The sequence below is a fragment of the Manis pentadactyla genome, chromosome 1, assembly GCF_030020395.1.
Source record: "Manis pentadactyla isolate mManPen7 chromosome 1, mManPen7.hap1, whole genome shotgun sequence".
Taxonomy (NCBI): domain Eukaryota; kingdom Metazoa; phylum Chordata; class Mammalia; order Pholidota; family Manidae; genus Manis; species Manis pentadactyla.
The window spans coordinates 182,648,298-182,669,783 of NC_080019.1; the positions used below are offsets into that span (position 1 = coordinate 182,648,298).

A 21,486-nucleotide genomic window follows, 5' to 3' on the forward strand; every position below is an offset into this window, starting at 1 on the left:
GTGGATCTTAAGCTAATGAGAAGACACACCTTTAGAAGATCAGACTGGTATGAAATGCCAAAGCATTGGTAGGCAAAGTTACTATTAGGACAGAGCATTGTGGGTCCAGAGGAAAAGAAGGGCTGTAGGTGGAGACAGAAAATGGAAAGGTAGAGAATGATGAGGTCAAGATTTTAAATTCTTGGCTCAAGGCATTATCAGAGCACCAAAAGTTTTCTAAGACTAAATTGAAGAACAGCTCAACTTATACTAACTGGCTACAAGGTTGGTATAGCAAAAAGTCACCTTAGGAGTCTGATCCTGTTTATTACTTAATTATACCACAAATTGAATTCATTATATTAAGTGATTTACTGGGGAAGAGGGAGACCCTGAGAATTAGAATAGTGTGGAATATTTAGATGACTTATTAATACCCACGTGATCCAAATCTTACCAAACCTGCCAGCAGAAGGTGACCTTCTTGCCCTTTGTGGAGGGGCTGGTCCTGCATTGCTTAGCGGCCTGGTTACAAACTCATCTGGAATAGTGTAAGCCAAGAAGTGTTATTAACTTTACTTATACTGCAGAAGACAGTAGGCTGGAGTGATAACCTTGAAAGGATCTTTGGAGGTCATCAGTGATCACAGGACCCCCCGAGAACTGACACTGGGAGGCCATCCTACTAAGGCTGTAATTGTGTGGTTGAGGAAAAAAATCTAGTATTGCATAGAGAAGACTGATTTAACATGAGAGAATTATGGCCTCTTATTTAACCTCACTTGAGTTAATTCCAAAATCTTGATCTCTTTGAATTGTGAAAGGCTAAGCGCAATGCAGAAAGCCTTATAGTGCAATAACTGTTGATTGAAAATCTTCCCCTAGCCTTCCCAAGAGGAATCTATTGCCATTTACCAAGCTAAAATGTGCACTGAGGAAAAAATATCCAGACCGTTTGCAAATTATTAGGCAATCTCTATGAGCTAAAACTGAACTCTAGGGAGTCAGAATGCCATTCAGAGTGAGGCCTTAGGAAAGTCTGGTGATCAATGGACTTTGCTCTAAGTCTGTTTCACAGTGGGTCCAAGGGAAAACAGGAAGATACTGTAAAATTCATGTTCCCTTTATTTTCTAAGATTTGGAGAATGTACTTGGAATAGACATATATGGCAACTGACATGATTCCTATATTGATTCTCTGACAGCAAGTAAGAGTAATACAATAAAAGAGATTAGTGAGGATCTATTTTTTCTTAGGTCTTTCAAGACCCTGGAATATAACAAAAAAATCACATAGTCACTACACCTTGGCACTTGCAACTGATTTAGTAAATACAAATATTCCTCTCTATCCAAATTTACTATATTCTCTATTTGCATACTCTCCTTTTCTGAATTCAGGATTGTCCTAATCTGATTTTATTATTTTTTTTAATCTTCAGATGATTCCCTCAATAACTGAACTCATACTACTCATTAGCCAAAATGCAGTAATAAATACTATTCTTACCCAATATTCATAGATTGAATGTTGATTAATTAAATGTATTTGATCAGTGAGGGATATTTGTGTGTACTACAAAACCCTGGGGTGGGGTAGGAATATGTATAAATGGAATATAGTCAAAGGAAGATATGGGCATTGATGAGGAAGGATAAACTGGAAATCTTAGGCTTTGGGAGGCATCTGATGTACACAGGGGTAAAGTACATCTGGTGACTTGTCCCAGTTAGCTACCAGGCCAGTTATGTTTGTAAGACTTGGAGTTATAGAGGAAGGTAGGATTCTTACCAAGACAGAGAGTTCTGGAGTCACATCTTGCTTTCTGTAAATGGACGTGTCAGGGCCACAGTTAGAGTGGTCCTCCCTAAAGACCATCTTTTCTTGCTTTATTTATATTTATTCATAACCAATTTTATTTTATTTCTCCCTGTATATGAGCTGTATTGGTGATGATCGCTTTGTAATTTAGTTTATAGGTTACATGAGACCAAGATAAGATTATGACATAACTAAGAAGGAATAAATATCACCAAGGAATGGAGGTAGTAAGCCTCTGGATCTTCCATTGTGATGACAGGGAGAGTCCCTATCTCATTATTTTAGGTGAAAACACGTTGCTATTGGCTGGAGTAAAGGGAGCATATGGGAAATCTTAAAGAATTTTAGTTAGGGGGATAAGCAGAGGCCAGGTATCTGAGAGCTTCCTATCGTTTGACAAGTAGTTTGAACTTTATCCTGCTGTCAGGAGGGCATGTGGAAGATTTTGAGCTGGAGGATGACATGGTTAAGTTTTTATTTTTTAAGTAAAGGTTTAGTCTAACTATTATGCATAAAGGATTTAAAAGAGAGAAGCCTAGAACCAATGAAACTAATTGAAGCAAGCATGAAATAGATTTGAAAGACCCACCTAAGAGAATGGCAGTAAAGCTAGAGTCTGGAACAGCTTCAAGCAAGCTGAAAATAAAGGTATGCCAGGGATTTTTGATTGACCGAATTGGAGATTATGGAAAAGAAAAAGAATCCAGGAAGTCCTCAGAAATCTGTCTTGTAGGACTCAGTGAATGGGGGTGGCATTCAACAAGTTAGTGAAAGATACTAGCAATTATTTCAAATATACATAGGTTGAGCTGACAGTGCATGAAAGATAGGCAGTTGAATGCTTATTGTAGGCAAATAGAAATATAGCTATGAAGCTCAGGAAAATAGGGAGATGAAAGAGACTTTGGAATTATTAATTGGTGCTTTGACATAATTGGTATAAATGAAATACCTAGAGAGAGAAAGTAGAATGCAAAGAGAAGAGGACCAAAAAATATTCTTGGTGAACATAATGTTAAGAAGCTGTTGGAGGGAGAGAGACCAATCAAAGGAGATCAGGAAGGAGTCAGGAAAAGGAAAAAAAAAAAGAACCTGGAAGCATTTTAGAGGAGAGCTGCTATTTGTGAATGCCAAACGCTGCCTGGCAATGAAGCTAAGACTGAAATGCGTCCCTTGGATTTGGTGACCTACCACCAGTAGTCTCACAGGTGTGGTGGGGTGGAAAGTAGAAGTCATTTCGCAGTGGGCAGAAGAGTAATTGGGATGGTGAGAACAGTAAAGAATAGTTTTGACTATAAAAGGGAGAAAAATGTAACCTAAAAAGAGTCAAGGGATTTTTTAAAATGATGAAATACAGTTGACTATATGCATATGCTCACAAAGAAAAGAAAGAGAGAAATGAAATAGTCATTGTGCAAGGAGAAAGATGAGTGAATGAGACCTGGGCAAAGTTGGAGGGACATAAGATCTGTGAAATATATGTAGGGAGATTAGCCATGAATAAGAAAAGCGGTAGTCTTTTTTTGAGGTAAAGTAAAGAATAGCCATATATATAAAAAAGTAGAATGAGAAAGTAAAAGAATGGAGACAAAGGAAGAACTGAGGGGTAGGAGAAGGAAGTTAAACCAGTCTGATAGTCTGGGAGTCCAGGGAGAAGTCCAGAAACTGGATGAGGACAGAACCAAAAACAGAAACAGCTGTAACAATGTATTTCACATGCATATCATGATTTCCCTCTTCACCTACATTCTGCCATCTTTCTGGTGACTTCAGTGTAACTGTGAGTGACCTATCTTCATAAGACTTTGACCCTGTTATCCCAGTAACTTTGATATTCTCACAATTTCAGTAGGCCTAATGTGATCTCATATGCCTTTGTAATTCCAGTCTGGCTTATCATGTGACATGAGTGAGCTCAAAATATAAATGGGTATGTGAATAAGACAATAGGTAGAAAACACGATTAAAAAAACTAGGCTGGAATAATCAGAGTTGTCATAAAATGATGTTAAATGTTATGAATGACACCTCTTACTTTATTTTTAGAGAGTAGGTGCCAGAATTTTAAAATATTTTTCCATTTAACATTATGGTTGCACCAACTAGTTGCTAAGACTCTTGTAAAATTACATTTTTTTCATGTTTTATAATTTTCATTGATTCAAAGTATTAAAAAATTTTTCAATGAATGAATAAGAAAGAACATCACTCTATATTTATTTATTAATAATGCTTGGCATAATTTTCATCTGTGTAAGTTCAAATAATAATAATAAATAATGTTCTAAATTCTTCTAATATACCTAATACTCTGAAATACTTAGGTAAAATTTAGGAAGGTAATAAAATCTATGAAAAGTAGTTATATATACAATATATCTTTACTTTAAAAGTCTCCAGTTTAATCCTAATGAATTAAATACAATAAATTAAAATAAATAAGATATTCTTCTTAAAATACACACAATTCTTTACATACCTGGTGTCACATAAAGGTGTCTGAGTAGTAAAAAATAATACAGTGAATAAATTCTTCCAGAATGTTTAAAGGCAACTGGTTGGGAAAGCCTTAGTTCTCTGGGATTGTGCCTTATACAAAAGTAAATTCTCTGTTAAGTCATCTGCATTCATTTTCCAGGTTAACCAGGAAACCAGGATTGACAGCAGGAGGGCTTGCATCATACACCAGGAAATTTGAACTGTAGCCAGACATACAATGTTGGTATAGATGAAATATCTAGAGAGATATGTTGATGTTCCTGTACAGCTATTATTCTTGGTTCAGACAAATTCTACTGGTACAAGTATTCAGTAGAATACACCAAACATTTCATGTTTTAATTTATAAACTTAATATTATCATAGCTTATGTTTCAATTTATAGAGTTTTCATCAAAAATAGTTTGCTTTGCTCATAAATTCTTAGTGTGATGATTTTAGAAGACAGGGATGTAGATAAGGGAAAGTTATTGTTTGTGCTTTAGAACTATTATCTTCACGAAATTTGAACGGTAAAGGTAGTTATTGTATCTATGTGTTTACTGCATTGTTTCACATTTATGTAGGTCTAAATCCCATCAAATTTAGGAGATAAGTAAAGATATGGTTTGTCACTTCAGTAGCTCAAGTAGCATAGTGTCTTACTGAGCACATCTTCATCTTGAAACACTAGACAAAAATAGTAAAATCACAGTAAAGTTAAAAAAATGTTCAGAATATACCATGACAATAGAGAATATATTTAATATAACACTTTGTCTACCTGCGTTAAGCTGTCTTTCACAGCGGGTGGACCCACCAAGGAGGCGCCTGATCATGTCATATGGAAATATCTGTTGGTACCTCTGTGTGGATTTCTGGGGCAGAGGCTGTGGTCAGTACTCTCTGCCAGTGGAGATGCTGTTAAGAACCGGGGCCTTGTTTCTTAATTACCAAACCTTTCAGTTAGATTGATTCTGTCATGCTTGTTAAAAACTTCAGGTAACTAGAAGAGAGTGACTGGGCACCTTACAATTAAAAAAATTATATCTCTCTAAAGCAAGTGAAACTTTGAAATGAGTCATATAGCAGAAACACCTCAATGATTTATGGAGAGAAAATAAATGGCTGTTTTTTTTCAATTATAGGGAACTAAAACACATGTAACTTTTATAACAACATAAAATTAGATAATAACCAGAAAAAATCATGAAAGAGTAAAGGATTAAAGACTACTGTGGTTTGAATAGGGATTACTTTTGACTGCCATCTATGTTTCATGATTTCTGATAGTCTGTCCCTTGTGCTTCAACAATAGGGAGGACACATGAACCAACACAAATCATAATTTCTTCCCATTTCCCTGGGCATAGTTACAGGATCAGGCATGGACATTTGAAACAAGCCAGACAAATCCATTCCAATGTACTGGTGCAGAGGAGCCTCAGGTGATGTGGGTCTTCTGCCTGCAACCACAGGGCTAGCCAGATGAGAGAAGTTCAGGCCATGCTGAGAAGACTTATCTGCAACTGGGGAGACAGACAAGCAGAGACGTGCCAAAATGAGAGCAGCATGACAAGAATCCTGCAGCCTGGAGGGCCAGCCCAGCCAGTCCTTGAATCCCTTCTTGATTGCAGATCTCCCTTGAGTTCTTTCTTCTTTTTAAGTGTATTTTTTTATTGAAGTATAGTTGATACACAGTATTATATTGGTTTCAAGTATGCAACACAGTGATTCAACAGTTAAACGCATTATTAAATTCTCATCCCAACTAGTGTGGTTATTGTCTGTCAGCATAGGAAGATGTTACCCAATCATTGGTTATATTCTCCATGTTTCACTTCCATCCCCATGACCAACTTATATTATGACAGAGAATTTTTGTGTTCCTTTATGCCCCTCATCCTCCCTGTCCACCCCAACCCCTCCCCCAGGTTAACCACCAATAACTTCTCAGTGTCTGTTACTGCTCTTTTGTTCATTTTGTTTTGTTTTGCTTTTAGATTCCACATATAAGTGAAATCATTTGGGTTCTATCAGCAAACTCAGAAACCCTCATGGCTGCAGAAGGCGTGCAATAGAGCTGGGTCATGAAAAGCAGATGTGGGAGAGTATTTCCACATCTTCATATATTTGAGTAATGTCATCAGTGAAGTAATGCAAGAATGTTATCTAAAACAAAGATTCCTCTGCTGTGCTATTGCTGGTCTCCTTAATCAATTTTATTACAGTATTGATTGTGGGGAAGAGTGACTTCATAAAAAGGCCTGCATGCTATGCTCCAGAACTCAGGTTTTATTCCAGAAAGTATGGAAAGCTAGAGAAAAGCACAGAATAGGAACATAGTCAGATTTCAGTCTTGGGAAAGAGTTGTGGTTAAAATGAGGATAATATATTGCAGACATCAATACCATGGGGAGACAAAAGGAAAATAAAATTATCATCCAGCTAGTTTATTTATCCAGGTAAAAAGAGGAGGAAGATTTGGCTGTGGAGGAGAATAAGAGACGGGCTGCGAAGTTATTCAGGGGGCAACAATGACAGGACCATGAACGCCATTAGGATACCAGCTCCACAGGACAGAAACTTTACTGTTTTATTCACTGCTATCTCTCCAGGGTCCAGAAGAGTACCTGGAACCTAAAATAAGTTTAATAAAATATTTGTTGGATGAATGGATGGATGGATTAGTGGCCAATTAGGAAGAACACATTTTTGTTTACTAAATGAATATGTATTAATCACAAACTCTATGTGTACCAAGTACTTTTCCAGGCTCTGGACTATAGTGTTGAAGAAAGAGAAATCTATCATCTATTTTTCATTTCTCTCTCTCTCTCTCCTATCACCTATCTCCATCCATCCATCCATCTATGCATCCATCACTTTTCTATATACCATTTTATTTACCTATATTGTAGTAAAGTTATTATTTAAGCCCCAAACTATTTTCTCACTTGCACAGACTGCAGATAGAGGATGGAAGTTATCTTCAGAAATTCAAAGCTAAATTTGAGGACTGAAGTCTAAGTTTCTTTGTGTAGGAAAATTCGCAGGAAATGAGAAGAGGTCCTGAGAAATGAAAAACCCTACAGATCATCTGAGAAGTGGGGTAGAGATGAATGTAGGTAATCAGAGGCAGGAAATAAAAGTAGGTGGTGAGCGAGAAATTTCTGCTCAGGTGACCAAAAAGCCTCTACAATCAGGGAGAGCTAATATCAATCACTTCTTAAGGTTGCTTTTTGTTTGCTTGTTTGTTACCTAAACCCTCTTTATCAAACTTGCTGCAGACAGATTTCTGAGAGGTTTGAATAGGGGTGCAACATTAAAGAAAATGAATTGTGGTCCACATTTTAGTAGTAGGAAACAGAGAGAAGAGAATCAGCCACAAGGGTGAGAGGTAAGACTTAGAGTTACAGGTGTCTAGTAATAGAATAATCTCCACATTTGTAAATACCTTGTGGAGGGTGATGAGTTTTCCCTTCTTCATAAAAATATGCTAGGAATTTCTTTCCAATTACATTTAATTCTTACCAGACAAATTAATTTCAGTTAATAGTTAAAGTTAGATGTTATTTCTTCCTTCAGGTAAATGATTTTATCTTGCTGTAATGCACCACACTGTGTGTGTTTGTATATATGCATGATAGGTGTCAGTGTTGAGCTTAAGGGGTTTATGTGATAAAGATAAGAAGTTTCTTTATCCAGTAGGTTCTGGTGGTTCTTAATAAAAACAGACGCATACCGGCTGCCAAAATGCAGGTGTGACCACAACTCTAAAGTCAGCACAGCTCCACAAACCAGCCGAGCTTCAGAGACCTAGTCAGGCATAATCCAGGGGTAACTGCTTCAGTTCCTTCCCCAAAGTCCTGTACCTATTAACCACTTCTCTAAATTAGATTTCTGTTTAAGCTACAATAATTCCAGTAGAAGTGGTGCAGTAGTAGTTTTTATGGGCAGACAACTGAAAACATCCATGTAAAGACACTCTACTAGCTGCCCTCAGCAGTTTTTGAAGATATTTGGAAGTACAGTTTTGTACTTGAGATGGCATTTAAAATACTATAGCAAATGCCCAAGAGCAAGGGGAAGCAACAACTATCTTAGCTCAAAGGAACTCCCTGGAAATCAGAGTGGAACATTAATTAGACAAATACCTTTTGACAGCACCTGCAAGACCTACCTCATTTGCTTGCAGGTGATTATATGGTGAGCGAGAACACAGGCTCGTCCTTCCTATTGCCTGTGGCAAATCCTTCTTAAACTCTAAGGTATGTGTATAGATTCTTCTGGGGTTGCCGTTAGCGAGATTTCAGAAACTTAGAGGGTAGATTTATTCCATCGTTTTCCAAAAACACTTATTCATTGGCCCATTGATGTTTGAAATTCCTTTAAGGCCAAGCAGATCCTATCAACTGGCATTAGAGATGAAGATTCATCTAGTAATTTCGAGGTCTAATGCAGTCTAAATGTCTTATAGTATCCTGTCTTAAGCCTTTGTTTTAAGGGTTGTGGAGAATGTCTGTTCTCAAAAAGTAAGAAGACCGCCTGTATTAATTAGGGTTGTTCAGAGAGCCAGGTCCAGTAAAAAATTATCTGTCTATCACCCATTGAGAAAGGCAGAGAGAAAATTTATTATAAGGAAGTGGCTCACACAGTCATGGAAGTTGAAAGTCCTACAGTTTGCCATCAGCAAATTGGAGATCTGGGCAAGCAGTTGGTGTGATTCAGTCCAAGTCTGGAGGCCTGAGAACCATGAGGGCAGCTGTGGTAAATCCTAGTCTGAGAGCAGGATCTATACCCCAATCAACCAGTCAAGCAGAGAAAAAAAAGAGAAAGATAAATTCTTCTTTCCTACACATTCTGTTGCAGTCAGGCCCTCGGTGGAATGGATGATGCCTACCCACATCAGGGAGGGTTATCGACTTCACCGAATTCACCGATTCAAATGCTAATCTCATTCAGACACATCCTCACAGACACGCTCAGATAATGTTTAGCCAAATATGTAGGCATCCTGTGACCCAGTCAAGTTAACACATAAAATTAACTATCACACTGCCTTTGTTAACTACTGGCACTAAAATTTCTCAGACCATAAGGTCTAGAATATAAAAATGTTAAGATGTGAGAACACTCATTTCGGTAGAGTAGATGAGACAATTATTGCCTGTGCTTCATCACATCTGACAAGTAGAGTTTCCTAATAAGCATTCCTTATGTTCACACTTTAATCAGATCATCAAAATATATGCAAACATTTGTTATATTCAGAAAATTATTTTAAAGTGAAAGTCAGAACTTTCATCATTGATAATTATTTTTTTGCTATAGAGTATGTTTTAGAGACCTAATAGGACTGTACATTTCTTGAGAGCAGATGTTTATTGTTGATCACAGTGGTTTTGTTTTTAAATATCTCATGACGTCTAACCCAGTTCCTTGAATAGTGTGTGCTCCCCAAGTACTTGTTAATATACTGTTGGCTTTGACGAGCTTACTAATCAATGAGGCAGACAGACATGAAGTCAATTAAAATGAGATAGAGAAAGCTTTCTAAGAATAATTGTGCCAATATGACTGTTGTGCAAATTCCTTCTACAGATCACAGAACAAACAACTTCTACATCCTAGTTTTCAAGTCTTCGATATGCCGAATGCTTAACTTTTGCAAACATATCTCAAATTGCTCCCCATTGTGTTTTCCTGTGTTCTGATTCACATGTCTCTGGACATAGAGTATTTCTGTATATATAGTTCCACTTTGCCATTTTTTTCAAACCTGTCACTTACTGTTACCCCTGCAAATCCCTTCTTCCCCCAAAGTCTATTTCAATCCTTACTCCTCCAAAAGCATTCTCTGCTTATACCCACTCTTAACCCATGTTATCCCTCTCCTCTGAACTTCCAAAGCATTTTGGTTTTTGATGTCATTATCACAGATTGCATTGCTTTTTTTTATTTCTTTGATTTTTTTTTTTTGTTTATGTTTTGTTGGAATGACATCCCCTCTATGATATGGGAGACCTTACAGTCTCTACTGTATCCACTGAAGAAATGTTGATTGCACACATTATTGAAATAGCTAAATGAATGGTTTCAGTTTTGATCTAAATTACTTACTGATTGGAAAATTTTGTTCAAGTTGCTTAACATCCTTGGTGGTCAGTATGCTCGTCCAGAAAATAAAGATGGCAACAGCTACCTTACATAGTTGGTGCAAAAATGAAGAACATTTATGCTAAGAACTTGTATATCCTTAAAATTTTCAAAGATATCCCTGTAGATGCAAGAAAATAGTGAAGGTAGAAAAAAATGATATACAGATAGTCATACAAAGGAATGAATGAAGTAAAGTGAGACGTTCAAATATCACTTACTTGCCCACAGTTTGATGAGGCAGCCATTTGGTATGGGCTTGGTTGGGATGGGTCTTTGCTTCACTTGGTTCACTGGAGTCCACACATATGTCAGGGACCTCATTTGGGATTACTAGAGCTACTGGGATGACTCAGAGGCCTGGACTTGTCTCTCTTCCTGGCCTCTCTGTCTAGCTTACAGAGGTCAAGGTGGCCTGGACTGATAACATGGTAGGAGCATTTCAAGAAAGCAAGACTGAAAGCTGCAAGACTCAAAGGTCTAGGCTTGGAACTTTTATAATGTCACTTTCATTGCACTCTGTTGGTGAGAGCAAGTCAAAAGGCTAGCCCGGATTCCAGGGTGGAGACTCCATCTTTTGATGGAAAGAACTGCAAAGTGTTGATGGCCATTTGCAATTTACCAAAACAGAGACGGAAGAGAAGGATGTGGGGAAGGTATGGCTAACAGAAACAGAGGGTGTGCTCTAGATTTAGAGCAAACATATGTATCATTAATGACATGTGGGTCAAGTTGAATCCAATAGAGTATACTTTAAGTATTAATTCATAGTTATAAAGAGAGAAAGCTGAGGAAAGAAAAGTAAAGATAAGGGATAACTGAAAGCAGACAATAAAGTTTGGATCAGAAATTTAAAATGTATATGAGCTCTAGTGAAGGAATTGACATGATAACAGCCATGGTTAGAGGTTAGAGGTCATACTTCTTTATGCAGGAACTATGGAAGGGAGGGACTCACAAAATGGGCAAAGGGGCAAGAGTTCTATCAGTAAACTGAGCAAGAAGTAATTGGGTTAACGTCAGTGAGGGTAAATGGGGAAGGGACAGGGCTTAGAGCACCATGTTTTAAAACACAATGAGCAAGAATGGAGAAGAGAGGGACAATGGCAGGAGACATCTAAAGAAACCTTAGGTGATCATATAATTTAGCATCCAAACTGGGCTTTTGGAGAGAAAAGAGAGCACTATTAATTACTACTGCAGGAGCTAAGCCCGACTGTAACAGCCATCAATATTTTAGAAGACAAATGAATTGTGACACTTTTGAAGGTAAAGGAAAATTGGTGAAACATGAAAGTTAGGAAAACATAATGAATATTATTTTTGCCTAAGTTTAAGGCCAACAGGACATGTAGTGAATTACTTAATGGGCAGAGAAAGCAAGCAACTATAAAGAGCTTAAGTCTTGAGCTGCTGAGAGATAATAACAGTAATTATGTATTACATTTACATAATGCTTTATGATTAAAATGCTTTCACAGGCATGGCCTCATTTTCTCCTCACTGTAGCCCTTCCAGGTAGTTATTATCCTCTCTCTGTGGGGAGATGGGGAGGAAGGGCACCACACAGAAGAAAGCATACTCTTTCAAGATGCACTGATAGGGCAGGAGGGCAGTGACCTCACTGTGCCCTTGGAAAGCTTATGTAACTTCTTTGAGCATCAGTCTTTTTACTGTTATAAAAAAGATGAGAATTAAATTTTAAAAGAATATATGTATGTATATACACGTCTGGAGTCTAGTTGTAAGAATATAGTACATGTTAAAATGTCAAAAAATGTTCATTCCCTCTCTACATCTTGTAGATGAGAAAAGCCGGGGCCAGGTTATGAACTCAGATCTGCTGGCCCAGGACTCTTTCTTTGAAGCCGTTTGCCATTTACTGGCAGTTGAAATAACAGAAACAAATGAGTTCTCTAAGGAAATAAGTATATATAGGATCCAGGGAAGGAACACAGAAGCAGTGTGTTCTCGTGAAAAGAGTTCTCAACAATAATTTGAGAAAAAAGTATTAAGTCAGGAAAGATTTGAAAAAAGTGCACCATTTTTGAAACAGATATTAGGCAATTTTAATGTGTCAAACTTTTTTAGCAGAGTTAAACATTTCAAGGCATGCTAAGTGCAATATGTATGGGAGTTCAAGGCTCAGGTAAGTTTGGGATCGAGTTGAGTGTGATGGAATAAAAAGGAAGTGAGAGGCGATGCTAGAGAAGGTGAGTGGAAAGCGGAGAGGCAGGTCTCTCCTAGGCAGGCACCTTTAAGTCTGGGAAATCACTGACGGAATGCGTGAGGCCCCGAGTCAGACCCGATTGAGTGGAGGAGGACTTAGCCAGAGAGCTTACCTCTCTTGGCTTCAATTCCCTTATGATCCTTTTCAACCTTGTAATTCTGTGATTCTAACCAAGTCATCAGCTCTGAGAAATGATGGAAAGGACTTGATAAGTAACAATGGCATCTGCAAAGGTTCTGAGAATATTCATCACTAATTAAATGCCAGAGATCTAAGAATTATTCTCTTCGTGGTGAAACTGAATGTTACTCCCCTCCACCTCGTCGTCACTGAAATTCTTCCTTCCCTTTTGATTACATAGGCACTCCCCACACACGCACACTTGTTTTCGTTCGCACTGTTTTCTAGTTGTACCCTCTCTTTATCAGCTGTCTTTTGTACTTCTAGTTCTTCTTTATTATCTCCTTTTTCAGAATCTATTGACAAAATTCATCTCTATCAAATCCACATGCAGAATCAACTTTGTTATTAAGAGTGTGTCTTGGGGGGTATTTGTGTAGCTGATGAAAGCATTCTTTGTCCTACAGGGAGCCGACCCCCATGATAACACATCTGATATTTGATACCTCTTTAAATTTTGGTCATTTTGCTATGTCAGGTCCATTTTATCATTTACTTCTAACTCAACATTTTATTAGTCATTTCTACATGCAAATCCTGAGGTCTACATGGCAATCTGAAACCAGACTTAACTTTTGCCCATCTTAAAGGTTATTCTTTGTGTGTCCTACTTTGGCTGCAACAATTCCTTGATGGGCAGTCCATTAAATAATCTATTTCTTGGAAGTTGTCCTACTAAGAGCACTATAAACACAATACTGCTCTAGATTCAGTTAGGAATAGAACTGCTGGCTACCCCTAAATAAGGTGCTTTATAGTATGGTTTGTTTATTATTTTCTTCCTTCTCTATTCATCATTTGAATTCATCATTCAGTCATTCTGTCAGCAAAACGTTTGCTGTCTCCTCTGTGCCAGATGTTTTCACATGCAAATATGAAGTATTTTTAAAAACTGAACTGAATTTTTGTTCTAAGCCTTCATGGAATAGCAACTTAATGTTATTCAGTGAGGTTCCCTAATTTTCCCAGGGTTGTATCTAAATTCTTTGGGCTCATGGAAAAGTTGAGAGATGCCCCCATTTCAGAATGATTGTCAGTTGTTGTACCCATCAGTTACAGCCAGGAAGAGCAAAATCATTCTAAATATTCAACTTAGTGGAACTTAACAGAGGGACTTTGCCACACAGATCAAGGAGAAATTTGAGAAACCAAGGACCGTGGAGAACCAGGAAGCCTCCCAGAGACTAAGAGCAGCAGAAAGATGAGGGAATGGAAAAGAAGGCAGTATTGCTGGACCTAAGAGGTGAGGTTCATTCACAGAAGCTGGACATAAGGTGGCTCCTTCAGGCAAAGCTGGGGAGGAGACAGAGCCACCCCGGAAGGCACCTCCGCAGGCAGAGAAAAGAGGAACACTCCTGCCCTCCAATCTCTCACCAGTGCCTCCTATTGGCCAGATCTAGCTGGCAGCGGGACAGGGGAGCTTGACAGACAGCTTTAATGGTCTATCCGCGGCATCTGACTCCCAGATAAGATCATTTTTTACTATACCACTCCTCTCTGGAAGAGAGATTGTTTTCCATTATAAGTTTCAAGCTGGCACACTTCTATTATTTATCTTAATAAACACTGTAGTTTTTATAGACAGTATTCTGAAAAAATTCCAGGGAGCCCATAACAAGTTAGACTCATCTGGGCTAGCCAGCATGCAGTTTGTGCCTCCATTTCCTATGCCATAGCATAGACACTGTCAAGACAGACACAGAACTTGAGTTACTTTATTTCTGTCCTTTTATAGTCACTGTGAGTGTCTGCGGTTAAAAATTAGATGAATAACACAGAGTAACTGGAGAGTGATGAATTTTAAACTATGCTCTCCCGAATCTGAATCTAGAGATAAACTCCTTTATTTGCTCTTGAAACAAATGCATACAGTCATGTGTCAGGGCTCACTGCAGCATAAATAACATCTATCTATGCATCACCTACCTATATCTGTCATCTAGCTGTCATATATCTACCATGTGTGTGTCCATCATCAACCATCTATTTACCTATTGTCATCATCATCCCCATCATCTACAGGAACTTCAATGATTGTTCAGGACTTAGACAAAGACAATTTTTTCTTTTTTGAACAGGAGTAGTTTATCACTGACATTGTTTAGAAAGGCTAGCATGTGAAGATAATAAACAAACCCAATACTTGGCTCGTTTTACTATTGTTTTTAAATTTTCTACAGGTAGTTACCTCTTATGGCTCATACCTGGTGAGGCCTGCTCCCCCTGTCTGCTCTTGGCACAGCACTGCCCAGCCCGTGGGAACCGACCTCTAGGATAGAGTCTAGAGCAGAGGCATAGCAAGGAATGGCATTGAGGACAACAGGCCGTGGACAGGCCCTCATGGCCACCTATGCGTGCTACTGCTGTATTCTCACTGAGTCCCCACTCCAGGGACTCTCTGTGTCACCCCTAGGTGAGTAGGAAATAATCTTTTGTCCCTCTAGCATTCTAGCTGTGGAAAACTTGGCAAGATTGTTTCTTGGTCTGTCAGACTAAACACATCACAGAGATGTACTTATCTCTCAGCACTTTGAGGGCTTGAGGACCATTGTCAACATCCTTGGCTCTGCCTGGGGCAGGACACAGGTCATCGCTGCCCTTATATTCTCAAACCCATCTGAGAATCTACCATTTCTTTGTGTCTCATTCCCCAGGAACTAGACTAAGGAGAGGCCACAGAGCCTTTCCCAAGGGCACAGTGATATCTACACCCTCTTCATTCTGCTCCTTTTTGTTTTACCTTCATCCAAAGAAATCATTTTATAATCTTAAGAGTGAGAAAAACCTGGTTTTGATGGAACCATTTTGTTCTTTGCTCACAATCTCCTCAGAATTTAGCCTTTTTGAACAAAAAACAAACAAGAGCTCTCCTTAAATTTCTGAGCTTTATTGTTTCATCTCTTCCCTGAGGTAGGAGGAGCTCCAAATGAACTAAAATCTCAAACTACTGTATCACATACATATTGTTTCTTAACAATTCTTCTGATATTTACTAAGTCTCTACTTCCTACTGTTATTGGCCTTTTGATTTCTCAAGGTTAGCTATGACTTTGGCCTGTTTTCTGTCAGTTCTCTTAGTTGAAATGTGTTGATAAGAATATCTACTGTCTACATTACATGGTGGTTGTGAAGAGCCAGTGAGCCTAACAAAATGTTTTTAAATATATCAAGTTTTTTTGCTAATGAGAAGAATTATGAATGTGCATTTCATTAAAATTATAACTTACAAAGTATTAGGCATTTAAAACACTTTCCACCATATGTGGCTGGATAATAGTACGTTTCCCCCCTTTCCCTGATTCCCGTTCCAGAAGGCAGTCAGCAGTCCATTTCACTGGCTCAGTGGTGTGTGCAAGCAGAAGGCAAAGCAACCTAAGCGAGTTTTAGTCTTTATTTGTGTATTTTTGCTTCAGAACACCTAAGCCTGTATGAGGTGTGAAATATTTGACTGTGGAGGAGAGGGAGGATTTTAGAGGTGATATATTTTTTTAAAATCTTGTAAGAAAAGGAAAAATTTCCTCCACCACTGTTTGTAGACAGCTGGTAACCAAGTTAGCAGGTCAGGTTCCCACCAGGACTGTAGGAAATGGTAGTATAGATCATCTTGACACTGGCTGGGCTGGTAGTTTTCAAAGTTCCCCTGGCAATTCTAATGCAGCGAGGGTTGAAATCCACTGATCCAAGCAGCCCAGAACAAGAGAGATTCAAAAAGATTGCCAAGTATGGCACAGCTGAGGAGGCTAAGGGACCATGGGGACAAATAAAACAGACATCTTCTCACTCACCTGTGGGGACTGATGAACGTAGACTGATACCCTGAGCCCTCCACACCCTAATCACAGCTTAGCACCGCATAAGACTAAAGGAACTCTGCAATATGTGGGAAAATGCCCAAGAAGTTAAATTTAAGTTACAGTTTGAAAAATAAAGATGCATGTCTTATGGTATGAGATTTACATCCATAATGCATCTTCAAACTCTTTGAAAATGATTATAATTTCTTTTTGGTGTAATAGGGAGAATGCTGTATGTAGCAAGAGTAGAGGAGGTAGAAAAAAAATTTCTGAAAGTACACCTTGATAAATGAAAGAGCAAACAAAAGAACATTTAGTTCCTGAGACTGTGCTTCATTTCCAGTAATTTTATGATTCCATCCAGTGTTACACCTTTTTACTCTTTTATTCACTAGCTAGCAGGGTAACATGCCTCATTTAGTCTCTGGAACTCATCATGCAAGGCTAATGACTTCTTCTAGTATGCCAAAGGCTAAGACAAATGACTCCATGACAACCTTTAGGCATATATCTTGCTTGTCTTTATGTCTTACTTATTTGCCTGGATAAGATAAATGACTCCTTTCAATATGCCCAATATTTAGGCCTTTCTGAATTAAGTCTGAAAAAGAAAACAATCCTGGGAAAACTATATCTAAATCATTGTTTTTCTTATTTTTATTGGTATTGTTTGAAGATACTATTGGAAGATAACACATTTATCATGAATGTGTTATTAATTTTTTAATACAGTTTTATGTTACCAAGTGTTTGGCATACTGAAGCCGTGCTGGTGGTATGTAGAATGGAGTGAGGGTTTGACATTAACACCTAGACTCGAGTTATCTCTGATTTAATGATTTAGAGTTACTAGATGATCTTTTGAGGATAGAAATTCATTCTCAAACTGACCCCACAGTGAAATATATCAACATCATTGAAAATATGTAACTCTTATTTTATGATTTTATTGTAATAGGGATGGACATACAATAAATAGATGGTGACAGATTTAATCTGTTCATTGCAATTACATGCTGTAAGTTAAGTACATTTTATTATAAAATAAACAGAATATTTGAAATTAGAATTGAATATATAAACATTGGTTGGCTTGCAAATACTGGAGATATTCAGAAGCAACCCATAGAGATGGTCTTGCCCACAAACACTTGTCTATCCTTGCCCACCCCAAACTACACACACTTTTAACCCTGATGTTGTCATCTTAATATAGTACATTAATACATGGGAAGTGAAGACACGAGAAAATAATGCATGTAATTCAAGCAAAACAAAATGGCTTAGCTGTACCTATTTATTTATTAGAGAATAAAAAGGAGGTACTTATTTTAGCCTGACTAATTGCCTGAATCATTACCTTAATTCTTCACTTTACTTTGCATGTGTAGACCTGTACGATGACTAAAGAATAAAACAAGGAACAGAAACCATTCCCTTCAACACCCAAGCCTCAATTCCCTAATTGGGACTGTATTTCCTCTTGATGAGAGTTGAGTATTCATAGTCTTTTATTGATGTACCTTATCAAGATAGATACTGCTGTTCACTTGTGGGTGTGAATCACAGGTTATAAAAACATTACTTTTATTTATAAATTATTTTCATTTGAATATGTACTTCTAAACAAATTTAACCATATACATTAGAAGTTTTAAAGACATCTTTTTACATGTTCTAAGAGAAATCAGACCTCCTTTTTCCCTAAAGGTGTTTTAATTGCTAGTACTTTTGAGTTCCCTAAAGGAATAAGAAACCTTTTGGCTGGATAGACATTTCTATATTTTGATAAATTCCATTAAAAATCCATTATTTGATATCTATTATTTTTCAAGTTAATTGTTTAAAAAAGAAAAAGTCACTATTTTAATGGTTACTATGTTAGTATAAGAAATAATGTGGAAGAAAAATAGGTTATATTTAAGATATGTTTTATTGGTATGGATTAGCAATTGCAATTTGGATTTCTTAGTAAATAGTATAGATTGTCAAAAAAGAGTAGTCTGGCATTATACGAAGAACTGTGGATATTCTTGATTTAAACTACACAAATGAGAACTGGGATTCTATGTGTTCAAAAATAATGCATGCATGTAATACACATGGGGTCAGAATGTCCAAAGTTAAGTCAGTTCTATTTCTACCACAGGTGCCAAACTGTAACCTATATGCTCTTTATACTTTCCATCTCAGTTTAAATGCAGTCATAAAGCAAGTTCTCATGCTTGACGTACTTACAGTCTCTGGCAGGACTCTATAAAGCACACTGATCATAACCCAGAGTTTGAGCTACAAGCCAGTATTAGACATAGCTGGTGGAGGTCTTGCTAAGCATTGTCATATTCCTTTGCTTATGTGTGTGTGGCACACAGTGTCCAGGGGCTGGATATCCATGCCTTTGCTTCTTTCTGTTGCAAAAGCAGAATCCACAGAGCAGACCCCCTCCAATGAAGAGGACAGCAGTGCTCACCCAGCCGAGGAAAAGTGCTGCTCCCAGCTCTCGTTTCTGCCCTACGTGGATGTTTGGGTTGTAGAAATCCCTGATAATGATGTTGGCTGTCCAGGACACAGGAATCAGAACAAAGACGCCCGTCAGGATGAAGAGGACTCCAGAAGTCCCCAGCAGGTACGCTTTGGCCCTCTCATTGGAGCCTGTGCACTGGATCTGCTTCATGCCACAGACGCCAATAAGCAGAGCAATCAGGGAGAGGGCGACAGCCACACACATGAGGGCCCGGGCTGTTTCTAGAACAGGTGGGAGAGCCAGCAAAGAACCATAGAACTTGCACTGCAACCTTGCCTTGCCTTGTCGGATGCAGTTCATCCAGAGCCCTTCCCAGAGCCTTTCAAAGACAATAATGTTGCTGCCGATAAAAGCTGATACTCTCCACTGGGGCAGAAGGGTGGTGGCAAGAGTCCCAACCATGCCGAAAAACCCAAGAACCAGCCCAGCAGTTTGCAGAGGATAAAATGCCATCACCTTCTCTTTGAAGACTGATCCAATCTGGAACAGCAGAAGCTGCTCAAAATCCAGAACGTGGAGGCCTCTGTGAGTCTACAGCAGTCTCTCACAACATTCTCCGCTGTCACTGCCCATAACGTTTTTAGTCCAAATCAGCAGCAGGGACTGAACTTGGCCTAACTAGAAGTGCCTGTTGTAAATGCATGTTGCCTTTGCCCACACACATTCATTTCTGTATGGATTATTTACTAGTCATATATAATTGTTCCCAGCCAATAAGAAGGTAGCCAGAAGTATGTCAAGAAATACTGCATTCAATTTGGTATTTCTCATATTATTATTGTCTTAACAATGCTGTAATTAAGTTTCAAAGCTTCCATTGTGGATTGCTAATTACAGAGCTGAAAACTTCCTGTCTAAAAATCACTCCAATGTAAAAGTATAAATATGCGTGTTAAGCCACAGCTGACCACAATACCAGAGCCTCATCAGTTCTTTGGAAAGCAACTGAAAAAACTTTGGATTTAGATGATTTATTACTCTCTTCTAACCTAAGCTACCTTTTCTTAATATATTTAATCAATTCTGGTTTTAATAAATACTTTTGGATATGGAGAAATGTTTATTAGTTTCAAGACTTCTACTAAAACTACTGACCCTTTTTAAAAGGAATCCAGATGTCACAGTTCATTTTTAAGACCCAGAAGGAGAGAACAAAGAGATGCATTCATAATTGAATTTACTGGTAATTACTATTTGTTAAGTAACACTTTTCTCTCTAGTGAAATAATGTTTAGTATATACACTTTTATTAGATTTTTTTTCCAATGACAGTTTATAGCATATCTCATTTATCAAAATGAAAAAAGTATATTCCATTTTTATGGAAAAATGTGGAAGTGACTCTTTGGATTAGCTATTCAATCACTTAAATTCAGATAATAGAAAACTTTTTAGAGATGGGAGGTGTCTTCAAAAATCTCCCATTTCCCAGATGTAGAATGTTTGTGCTTGGCTAGGCTAGCTGTGTGGTAACTGATTCAAGAATAAATCTGTCTCTAATTTACTATGCTTACCTTCTCTTTCTAATCTGACTCAAAACCAGGAGGGGAGAGATGTTTTTTCAAAGCTTTTCATATGAATAGGACTAAATCTGAAATTTAATGCTGCCCCTTCAACAGTTTTTCAAATAGTTTTCAAAGCAAGCAAAACTCAGTTTAGACTGTTTCAAAGTCCAACAGTTGAATTGTCATCATTTCCATTGCCCACAGATATGGAGTTGCTTAAATGTGGAAAGTATGGACCTTTTCCCCTTTTCTTTCATTTTTTACTGCAAGGAATCCATTTCAAACAAGCACACCAACCATATTCCAGCTGGAGGCTTTACAGTTTGCAAGAGGTCCTCCATTTCAATCAAAAGCTAATGGGAGACCCAATAGCATCCACATTTAAGGAGCCCATTAATTCACTGATTTAATTAGGAAATACAGATAGCACTGAGTTTTCAGTGCCTATCTATCTATCTGTACCATCCTAGACCAAATGCAAACTCCCTCTCTAAGGAATATGAGTCATTAAAACAACAGATGACTTCTGTGTAATTCACCTTTTCCTAACCCCAGCTCAGGATGAAGAATTTTCTCTGCCCTTTGTTCTGGGTTACTAAGGCACTACTTTAATTTTTCTGTCCCTGAAGGGATTTGCCAATGTTACTCTGATTTGTACTTCCAACTCCTCTTCCTCATTCTATTTCATTTTTAGTCCTATTTTCATTTTGTCCTACTTACAAAGATAGTTCCAACTTACTGTTCTTTTCCAATTGTTTGATTTTTCATCAAATAGAACATCTGGTCTGTACTATAAATAAACACAAATGAGAGCA

The 21,486-nt window shown here is 37.9% G+C and overlaps 2 protein-coding genes across 2 annotated transcripts in view; both read right to left on the reverse strand.

The window, feature by feature from the left end:
- Positions 1-21,486, reverse strand: part of LOC118932656 (keratin-associated protein 24-1) — a 207,199-nt gene that overhangs the window by 78,453 nt on the left and 107,260 nt on the right. The gene's annotated exons all lie outside the window — the stretch shown is intronic.
- CLDN17 (claudin 17) lies at positions 17,572-20,254 on the reverse strand. The gene has a single exon (XM_036926318.2). The coding sequence runs from the start codon at positions 19,617-19,619 to the stop codon at positions 18,945-18,947; it is 675 nt and encodes a 224-aa protein (XP_036782213.1). The 5' UTR covers positions 19,620-20,254; the 3' UTR covers positions 17,572-18,944.